At 43.4% G+C, this 10,604-nt stretch overlaps 1 protein-coding gene across 1 annotated transcript; it reads right to left on the bottom strand.

Moving 5' to 3' along the window:
• Window positions 1–215: 215 nt before the first annotated feature.
• zfp36l1a (zinc finger protein 36, C3H type-like 1a) lies at window positions 216–4,851 on the bottom strand. The gene is made up of 2 exons (XM_084381433.1): window positions 4,612–4,851; window positions 216–3,453 (listed from the first exon to the last, which is right to left on the bottom strand). Exons 1-2 carry the CDS (start codon window positions 4,660–4,662, stop codon window positions 2,386–2,388), a joined length of 1,119 nt encoding a protein of 372 aa, XP_084237559.1. The 5' UTR covers window positions 4,663–4,851; the 3' UTR covers window positions 216–2,385.
• Between the last annotated feature and the right edge of the window lie 5,753 nt (window positions 4,852–10,604).

Raw genomic sequence — 10,604 nt, 5'->3', positions numbered from 1 at the left:
TTTATGAGGCTTGTAATTGACAACTTCATTCCCTAAAGGTCTGCATTGTCTCTTCATTGCACCCGAAGTAACCTAATCAAAGTTATTTAACTTTACCACTATTATTGAACAGATTTTGTAGCACTATGCATGGTGTCTGTAACCATTTTAGGTGTGTGAGCACTTAGATCCGTCTGAATTCCCATAAAAACCCTTGCACACAACTCATTACACAGTTTCACTTTTCAAAAAATACGGGGTTTATTGACTTAACTGCAATCAATACTTACAAAAGAGGAGAAAAAAAAAACAGGTTTTCATATAAACTCACAGAAATTACTGTAGTGAAAAAAAAAAAAACATGGCTGAAAAAATACATTCAACTGTTTTTACTTTCTTTGTGTCAAAATCTGCTCACCTCTTCCAAAACACGTGAAGGCAACACAGAACACGTGACTATAAAAATTAATCGTCCTCCATTATCAAATATAAAAGGCAGAGAAAGCCTTAGCTACCTGGAATGTATTAAATGAGGCACTTCCAATGAGGGGGCCAAGCAAGTGCATCACGCATCCAAATTAAAAAGAAAAAAACAAAACAAAATAACTTTCCTCAACCCATTTGGTCACAGCTATTGCTTGTAAAACAGACTGGGCAAGAACATTACCAACATTTCATCACAACCAGTCTAACGTGAAGACTCCTGAACCAGTGATGTGAGACGTCTTTTAGCACCCCTTTACTTCCACCATCAACCCAAGAGTTGAATCATAAATGTCATAACAGTTAGCTACTGTTACTGTCAGAGTATTGAAAATGTGAAAGGGGAAATGAATACAAGCAAATCTAGTTTAGATGGAATTGCAGTCCAATAAGAGGGAGTAAGAAAAAAAAAAGTACAATAAATAATCAAAACGCAAAACGTCTTTTTTTGCATTTTTTTTTGCTTTAAATTAAGTTTCATTTTGACAAAGTGTAGTTGCAGAACAAAAGTCATTGAAGTACAATATATTAACTGTGAAAAAAGGAAAACTGACAAAAACGTCTTCACAATCTTTAGATTAATATGGAAGATCATAATTTAACATAAAAGAAAATATATTCTATTGTTCATTATCCAGATAAATACAAAACAAAATTAACAAAAAATGCATATGATCACCAATAAATATGTTCTGATAAGTTAAATAAGCAGTGACAAGCAAACCTTCTGTCTGGAAAGTTTTTCAAACAATAATAACCGTAATAATAACATTAATAAAAAATAATTATCAAATAAAGAAAAGCAAAAAAAAAAAAAAGGGATGTAATGAGTACAGAGTGCTCCTCGGAGCAGGTTCTAAAGTGGGGGGGGGGACAAGAAGTAAAGTAAATAGCTTGGAGATTCGATCTTGTCAAGTCGCAGGATGTACAACTGCACCATGGGAATGCTGGAATTCCCCAGATCGTCGATGAAGGGGAGGGAGGGGGAGGCAGGGTTGAGAGAGGCGGGACAAAGTCCTACAGGTTTAATGATCAGTTTGATATCAAGACTTCCTTTCCCAAAAAAAAAAAAGAGCCAGTGACCAGCAACAGGAGGAGAAAACTCAGGGAGAGGTGTGTGTAGGGGGGGAACATAACCAACTTCCAGTTCAAAGTCCTTCCTGCAGACTCGCCCAGTCCACAATTACATAAGACGGGGCTTGAGAAGAACCGTGACAGGAGGGTGGAGGGGGTGGAGAGGAGAGGAGGGGGCAAATGAGAAAGAACCAAAAACAAACAGTAGTCCATTCACCCTAAACACATGCAGAAACCGCCCCAGGCACTTTTTTTCTTTTTTAAAAACTATTCATATCTTTTCAGGGTCTTTATTTTTATTTTTTTTCCTTTTGTCTCAACTCAGTCTGTAAAAACGGCTGCGGTAGATCTACAGTTACGTTAGTGAGCACCCTCTAGCTAGCTCAGGGGAAGTGGTATCGTCAGGGAGGAGGTGGGGGGGGGAAGGAGGGGAGGAAGGGGGTCGGGGAATAGTGCAATGCACTCCCCTTTCCAAGGCCACTTGTGCTGCTACACATTCAAGAACATATGAAGAAGAAAAGAAAAAAAAAAAACAAGTGGCACCTGGCAAAACAGTCAATTCTTGTTTTCGTGATTTTCATTGTTCAATTTCCTCTCCTTTTTTTTTGGCACTATGACACATGGCAGGGTACGTTTTAAAACTTGCTGTGCGGATTGAAAAGGATGAAATGATAATCTAAAGTTGAGAGTTCCCTTAATTGACTACATCCTTACAATGCTAACGAGGAACTAACACGGCGTCTTGTGTCGAGGGAAGACGGGGAAGCTTCGGAATAGGGCAGAGGTAGAGGGGAGTGCCGTGTTCTCTTTGTGTCATCGAACTTAAAGTCACTGGTGGATATGTGCAGTCTAATCGTCAGAGATGGAGAGGCGGCTGAAGATGGGAAGGCGGCGGGTGGTGTCCAGCGTGGGGGACTCGGAGCCACTCAGGCTGCCTCCAGAGCTGCTCTGGTAGCCCTCTTGGTCTGACAGAGAGTCGGGAGGGCTGGGTGGAGACTCGAACATCTGAGGGGACTCCGACATGGGTCTGAAATAGTAAGGCGTGCTTGTTGGAGAAGGGGGTGCGGGGGTGTTGGGCTCTGTGCCAATAGGACCGACACTGAGGCTGGGCCCAAACAGGCTGGCCAGCTCCTGGCTGGAGTAGGTGAAGGGGTTACTGCTGGGCCAGTCGAGGACCTCATCGGGGAAGAACATGGGTGGAGGGGTGACCGAGGTGGGGCTGTCTCTCAGCCCACCTGAGCTGGAGAAGCCTGCGAAGCTGTAGCTGTGCTGCAGTCGAGGCCTATCCATCTTGTTGGAAGAGTTAAGAGGGGAGGACTGCTGGGGAGGTCCACGGCGCTCCTCAGCGTTGTGGATGAAATGGCAGCGAGGCCCGTATGGGCAGAATCCGATGGTGTGGAAGGTGCGGCACAGCTCAGTCTTGTATTTGGGATGGCGGCTCAGGCTGCGCAGTTCATGGATTCCATGAGCAAACTGGCATTTGTCGCCATATTTGCAGGAACCGTTCTCCTCAAAGGGCCTGCAAAGCTCCGTCTTATAACGGCTGGAATTCACTTGGCTGCTGCCGCCGGTGGGACTGGCAGGGCCCAGGCACTTGTTGAGGAGCCTCTCGCCCGTCTCAGAGAAGGAGCGGTCTCGCAGGCGGTTCTCCTTGTTGTTGCTGGCATTGCCAACCCCTGAGATGAGTGAGGAGTGGTCCGCTGCCTTCAGGCTGTTCAGAAACTGGTTCTGGCTGAACTTTGTGCTGCTGACAGAGTGCCGCCGCTGGTACACACCTCCCACTGAGGGAGATCCCACCGCCTTCCTGTCCAGCAGGGCTCCGGCGGGGCTGGAGAGGGGCACATTGGTGCCAGTGCAAGGGACAGACATTGGATGGGGAGCACCCAGGTTGCTGTTGTAGCTGAGCAGTTTGTTGTTCTGCAGGGGACACAAAGAAAAAACACACGATTAGAAAAATATATTCTTCACAATCAGCGAGACTGACAGCCAATGTGGTGCCGATTTGAACTGGTGGGCTGGAGAGAGGGAAAAAAAAAAAAAAGTCCACAGCCTCCTCTCTTGCATGACTGTGTTCTTTTTGGCTCTGACAACATGAGCGGATACAGGCCTATAGAACAGCAGCTGGTTTGGCAAGTTGCCCTGGTTAGGAATGTGTGCCTGTTTAGTAAATGGAGCAGCAGCACATGAGAGGCCAGAGGGCCGCTGGTGGCTACAAAGAGGCTGCATCATTTGAAAGATAATGAAAGTGGCAAGGCATCCTGCTGAATTACAAGAGAAAAACTCATCCCTATTCAACACACTCCCAAACTAGACGGGGGTGACTGAGTTACATGTGTATTAAAGCCACCAGAGGAGCAGAAACCCGCTGTTTTGTAGAAGAAATCTGACACTGAAAACATGAAAATGTATGCAAACGAATAACAGTGCAGTGACCTAGAGCTGTTACAACTCTGAGACTGAAGTTATTACCCAACACACACTAAAGATCAACCCTGTTAATCAAAAAGGAGCAGCTTTATAGGAGCAATAGTCGGTGAAAGCCAGACAAATCTGGTCAATGATTAGCGAGCATGTGGCTGCATTGTGAGGAGTATTAAAAAAGTGGCGCAAAACTGCCCTCATTCCAAGAAAAGATGAAACAGCACCGAACCCGGTTAGAAAAACTACACATTTAAAACAAGCTGATGTGGCACATGTTGAATACGTATAAGTTCCTCATTTTCAACAACTGTTACGTACATTTCAAAGTTACCGCCAGACTTCGGCACACTTTTCAAAGACGCTCACTTTAACGCAAACGCAACGCACGCGTCGACGTTTAGACAAACAGGCGACACACGGAAAAACAGTCGCGTTACAAACAAATCAGAACAGCAAAACAAAAACAGCGGCCACACAGGCGCAGTACGGCGGACTGAGGGCCGCGGGCGTGCAAGCAGCAGCAGCAGCTCTTCATTCCTCCACAGCAGGCTGACTCACTGCGAGCTAACAGGCTAGCAAGAGTTCAACACTTACTAGAAATAAGCCCAGAGAGAGAAGAGAGATATAAGTGAAGAGAAAAAGTTGTGAAGCTACCTTGTTCATTACTTCGAAGTCGAAGAAAGGCGACACCACGGCTGTGGTCATCTTTGCAGCGACCGGAATCAACTCAAAAAGTAGCAGAATTTTAAAAAAACAAAAACAAAAAAAAACAAAAAACAAAACAAACTGTGCTTGTTACAAAAAAGTTGCGCAGGTCTGCTGAGGTTCTGGTGTTTGCAGCTCCTGTGTATTTTTTGACCCAGCAGAACTCCCCCTCTGCCCTGCACCAGCCCCGACATTTGCTTTATAATCCTTTTGCAGGAGGAGCCTCGAGCCATGGGCGTCAACTTTCAGTCAACTTTTTTTTCTCTTTTCTTTTTTTCTCCCTCTCTCTCTCTCTCTGTCTCTCTCTCTCTATTTTTTTTCTTCCTCTTCTGCGGGGACAAACATGCAGTGGTTTGTCAGTTTGTTTGAGATTACTACACTGTTGCACGCAGTATGAATACTAAACAGAGGAGCTTTTTTTTTTTATTATTTGTGAGCACCATAAAGCAAATATAAACCCTGTTAACTGTTCAACTCCCCTTGTGAGCCACTTTATTGGCACATCAGCAGGAGTGTGGACATTGGATCACACATACAAAGTTACTTATTACACTTTGGATGAAGTACACGTTGTGTTAACTAACTTTATTGGAGGAATGGTTTCTTAAATTAACCGTACGAGCCGGTGAAACAAAGTAAGGATGAGTGGATTTCAAGCTCGGCTACAACCTTATTTCCTCCTTTTTCTTAAGGAAGTCTGGTACTTAAGCAGTCTGGAGTTGTTTACTGGGAGGCGCTACACTATCCTCAGGCTTTCAGCTACCATCCACTACTCTGTAATTAATTTACTCTTAATTGCTGGACTGTAACGTCACTCGTGGGACTTTCCGGTGAATTCAGGCAGCTTTTTTAACTCTTTCCGCACCACAGCTATTTCCCATTAAACCCCTCTTTCTCTCTCTGTTATTTAAAGTGTTTGTCTGCAGCACCTCTCCCGCACTCATGTCTGTACTGTATGTGTCATTCCATCAGCCAAGGACGATAACCTGATATATGAGTGACCTCACTAGATTCAACCACAGAGAGTCACAATGACGCTCCCAGCCACATATGAAAGAGAGTGAAACCTATACAAAATCTATTGTGAACCCCATCGTCTTCTTCCTCCCTCCAGCCCGCCCTCTGAATCCGTGACAGAGCAGCCATCGGCCATGTGCAGAGTCAATGTCAGGGTTGGGTTGCAATAGAAAAGAGGAGAGGGAAGAGAAAGGCAGGGTTGGTGGTGGTGGTGGTGGAGGGGGAGAAGAAAAGAAGCTGTTAACAAAACAAAAAAAAAAAAGTTGGAGTTGGTGGAGGAGGGGATGATGGCGTGAGGGGGAGATTTACGGGGGACGTTTATTACTACACAGCGTTGCCCCAGGGAGGTGAGGGAAGAGGGGTGGGGAGAGAGAAGCAAAACATTCCCTTTTCCCTTCCTCTTCTGTGCCTATACAGAAGCCACACAGGGGGTGGAGAGCTTTGTCTCACCGCCGCAGAGGAGGCAGGGGAAGTTGTTTTTGTACTAGTTGAGATAGAAAAAGAGAATAAGCAGGGACTGAGTGTAAACTTCTTTTTTTTTCTTTTTGGTCATGATGTTATCCTTGATACAACTTCATGAGATATTCTGGACCCAGTCAGCAAAGAGCGAGGGTGTGTGTTTTTACATAGAAAAGAGTTTTTACGAGCCGAGGAGCTGTGTGGAGCAATCTCCCCCTGGAGTGCTTTCACAGACGACAGGGTGGGATGACAGACTTGCTGGAAATCACGTCTGCAGTTCAAAGGCCCTGTCACTGATTGATTAAGTAGATCAGATCGATTGCCCTCCCCCTCCTCCCCTCCTTCCCTGCTGTAGTTATTCTTCGGAGGAGAAGGAGGAGGAGGGGAATCACAGCACTTTTCTTTCCCTCTAGCTGGTGTGAAATGATCTAAAGAACTCATAATGTGTCACACATTAAACATTATTGCAGTACAGTGAATGCACCGGCAGGAGCTGCGATGTTAGCAGGTCAGCAGGGCTCAAAACACAAGCGGCTGACTCTCAGGGAAATGTCTTCGTTACTGGACCTTGGCCCCGAGTGGCCTCGCGAACTGCACTTGTTTACTTTAATACTCTCAGATGTATTGTGCCTGCTTGATATTGTGCGATGCCGTTATCCTTCCAGGTTTAGGAGGAGGCACCTGTTTCCTGCCAAAATGAAATAAAAAAAAACTAAACAAAAACAAGTCAGGCTGCTCTCAGAGGGTAGCTGTTTCCAGATGTAATTCTGACACAGAGCTTTGACTTTTTACTTTTCAACGTTTGGTTTTGCGAAAAAAAAGTTATGTTAGTTTAGACATTTATATATCTGGGTGACAAAATGAATTTGTATTAAAGTGTGAAGGAGAACGCAGAAACATACTTAAAGAACGGAAGCTCCTCTCTCCCACAGAAAACAGTGCTCCTGAAGTGGCTGAAATGCCTTGTCAGTAGTCTATAATTCTGTGACTTTGTGACATCACACTATGTCACCATGTCACACACAGCCTAGCGGCTAGTTTGGCACGAAGTATTTAAGCACAGCTGCTCTGTTGCTGTTGTCGTTAGCGGTGCTGGCTCAGGTGTGTGTGAGCTGACCAATCAGAGGAGACTAGGTGCTCGGGAAGAGGGGAGGGGCTTAAAGAGACAGGAGCTCAAATAGAGCGAGGGGGAATACAGTGCTGCAGCACTGGACAGTATGTGTTTTTTTGAGCATTAAAGCATGTAAACCTATTCTAGTAGTAACCCAAAATAAAATTATGAACCTGAAAATGAGCAAAATATGTCTCCTTTAATACATTTTCTATATCTCTATCTTTATCTTCTTTATATTTAGGCTATATTTAATTGTTATCAACTGTGTTTATCTTCAAAACATCTCCCTCTGAAAGAGTTGAGATCATGTCCTTAAATTGCCTTTGTTGGCATTTTAAAGTGTAGGTTGGACTGCATAAGAAAACAGGATATGCAGTATTCACTCAAAGGTGACCTTTGACAGTAATACTGAAATTTACAGTAATACTGAAATTTACTAAAGGTTACATTCTAATAACCACAAGTGTTTTTTTGATTTTCTTTGTTTGGTCTAGCAAATGTCAGAAAATAGCGAAAAAATACCATCTGAAGCCCAAGATTATATATTCATATGTCTTGTTTTGTTCAAACACCAGTCCAAAATCCAAATAATATTCAATGTACAGTCGTCTATGCTGAAGCAAAGCAGTAAATTCTCCCAAAATAAAAGCTAGAACTCTTGATTGACAAATGGATAAAATAACTTTCGACTGTAACTCTATGTATATGCCATAAATGCTTGTAAAAGTCAAGGACGAAGTGAAGGAGTTATGAGTTTTTCCTGCCCAATCTTTCAAACTAGACCCCAGCTCCTCAGCCAGGATTTTCCACTCACTGTTGACAGACTCGAGTTAATTTCTGCAGATTTGTGCTCCTTGAGGTCACAGCTGTCCTCCTCTGGCCTGTCCGCCCTATCAGTCTCTGATGGGGCTGCAGTTAGTCACTCCACGGCCTCTGCTGGATGGTTTGATTTCTCTGATGACCCCCCTCCTGAGAAGGGAGGACGGGGATGAGGCTTGAGGTCACTGATAAGGTTTAAGTGGGATGACTGGAAGTTAAATAATTGTATCTTACAGAACAGGAGATGAAAGAAAGCCTTGGGAGAAACACAACAAATTGGAAGTTGTCTTGTAACAGCAACAGTTAACCGTAGTTCCTCCTCTCAGCCAACGGAGGGCAGAGTTCTTCCTTTTCTCTCCTTCTTTTCCAGCATTTCCTATTTACTCCCCTCTCTTTGTCCACTATTTAAAGTGTCTCCATGTTTACTTAAAGCACAGATTTAGATGATCAAAATGGTTTAAGCAGGAGTGGGAACTTCTAAGATTAGACGAGCAGGCCAGCGCAGTCAAACACAGCTCTCCCCTTGTGTGGCTTTGAGGTGAATTAGGACTCAGCACAAGTCTGTGTATTGTGTAATCAGCCTTTCCACTGACACACTAACTTACTGGCCTTATATGAAGCAAAGAGACTTATCAGCTATGAAACACAAATGCTCGCGGTAATCTCAAGCTGTGCCGCACCACATCCCACTTAGTCCGACCACAGGCTCATTAAACAACATATTAAAGGAGAAATAAGCAGCATTTTTACTGCCTCATGATGCAACATGTATATTCTGGGATTGATAGGGTTGTTGTTAAATACCAGTGAAGTGTTTGCCACAAAGAGGCATTCTGATTTCTTATAAAGTTAATTTTCCAGCAGAAGTTTCAGTTTTGGAAAGAAAACAGCCATCCCCCGCACAGTTGCATTTTCAATTCCATAACACTGAAATGTGTTGCGAACAACTGTAAGTGGAACATCTCCTCTTCGCGAGAAATGTTTTTTGAATCTCGTATATTTTGGTGAATTATTACGTTATTATTAGTGTCAATTACAGACAAGCATGCGGTGGTGGAAAATCCCGTCTTTTACTGAAGTACAAGAAGGATCATTTAAAAGTGCTTTGCATAAATAAGTCAAAGAGAGTTTTTTCAACAAAATATAAAGTACTCATTATACGAAACAATACTCTTTTGGGTGTTATGTTATCTTATTTTTTTTTTTATCCTTTAATCATTATAGTGGAAAACTCAGAAAGGTCATATTTAAAATATTATTGAGGTAAAAAATGCAAACTCAGAGGAAAGTAAGGTCCCAAGATCAGCGTTTGAAGCTAGAAAGGTTACAGTATCATTAATATCAATCAATGATTTTTATTGTCTTATTAAAACATCTTCTCCAAATCTACAGCTTGCACCTTTAATGTGTAAGATGCATTTTTCTGTTGTAGCAGGTGGAAGTGGAGCTTATTTGATCTATTTTACTGCATGTACAGGTAGTTAAACCTATAACCACAAGGTACAAGGTTCACTTATTTATCAGTCTACATCATGGGGTTTTACAATGAAATCCAGCTGTAGTCCCTGTTTGCTACTCACAAAGCAAAAATGATAAAAATGGATGAAAAACCATCAAAAAGCAGAAGCAATCCACACACTCCAAACAACAAAAAGAATCAAAACAAGCAGGGAAAGCCTTTATTATAGTGGCGAAATCAATAAAGTTTTTCATGTACTTACGAACAGTAGTTATATTTACAGTACATTTCACCACTTGAAGCATGATACATCACATAAAACTGTTAGTCAGAGCTGAAACATCTCCTATTAAAAGCCATGGATTACTTAATTCTTCCATAACTTCCCATTTTTCCTAGCATGTGAGCACATCTTTCGAAACACTGACCGGATGGCTAATCAGCCCGCTGATTGTTGAGCAATCATCGGTTAAGGGTGGCCAAGTTCGAACTGAACCGGGGTTTGATTTCTTGGATATGTTGTCATGAGTCGACCCACATTCGCTGTGACGCTGCGTGGGTTTACTTTCTGTATACATTCTGTTCCCCCACATCCCAATTTGTGTGATCCGGTTAAGCTTTGACGGCCAGGACGCCATGATTGCCCCCTTTCATGTCTCATGGTATGTTTGCCAAATTCATATGGGAGGACTGTGGTCATCTCGTAGGGTGAAACTCGCCTCAGAGGAAGAGGGTGAGGGAGAGAGAAGAGAGGGAGGGAGGAAAATGAGAACGAGCAGCGATTAATTGTCCATAAGAGTAGCCACAGCATTGTTAGTGGTGAACCACCAGCTGCTCTTGCTGATGTTGTTCCCATGAATCGCTCCAACATGCCCATCCACTCGCATCCACTGCCCTTCATCTCACGCTGGGTGGGATGCGGCATCAGTGCGGGGCTCATTTGGATAGCTCTGACACGTCACGTCATTACGATCGCGACCAGAGTTCAAAACAAACACCATATTGGAAATGAAAGTCCTTGGCCCTGTCGCAGCCAATTCGCGGCGAAACAGAAGAAGAGTAATGATGTTTTGG

The sequence above is a fragment of the Pagrus pagrus genome (genome assembly GCF_965226575.1).
Source record: "Pagrus pagrus genome assembly, chromosome: 18".
NCBI lineage: Eukaryota > Metazoa > Chordata > Actinopteri > Spariformes > Sparidae > Pagrus > Pagrus pagrus.
This window is presented reverse-complemented; position numbering and strand designations above follow the sequence as displayed.

Excerpts from the sequence above, each read along its gene's own strand:
- zfp36l1a (XM_084381433.1), bottom strand. The coding sequence starts at position 4,662 with ATGACCACAGCCGTGGTGTCGCCTTTCTTCGACTTCGAAGTAATGAAC. Across the intron at positions 3,454-4,611 it reads ACTTCGAAGTAATGAACAAG|AACAACAAACTGCTCAGCTA; the intron begins GTAGCTTCACAA and ends TGTCCCCTGCAG.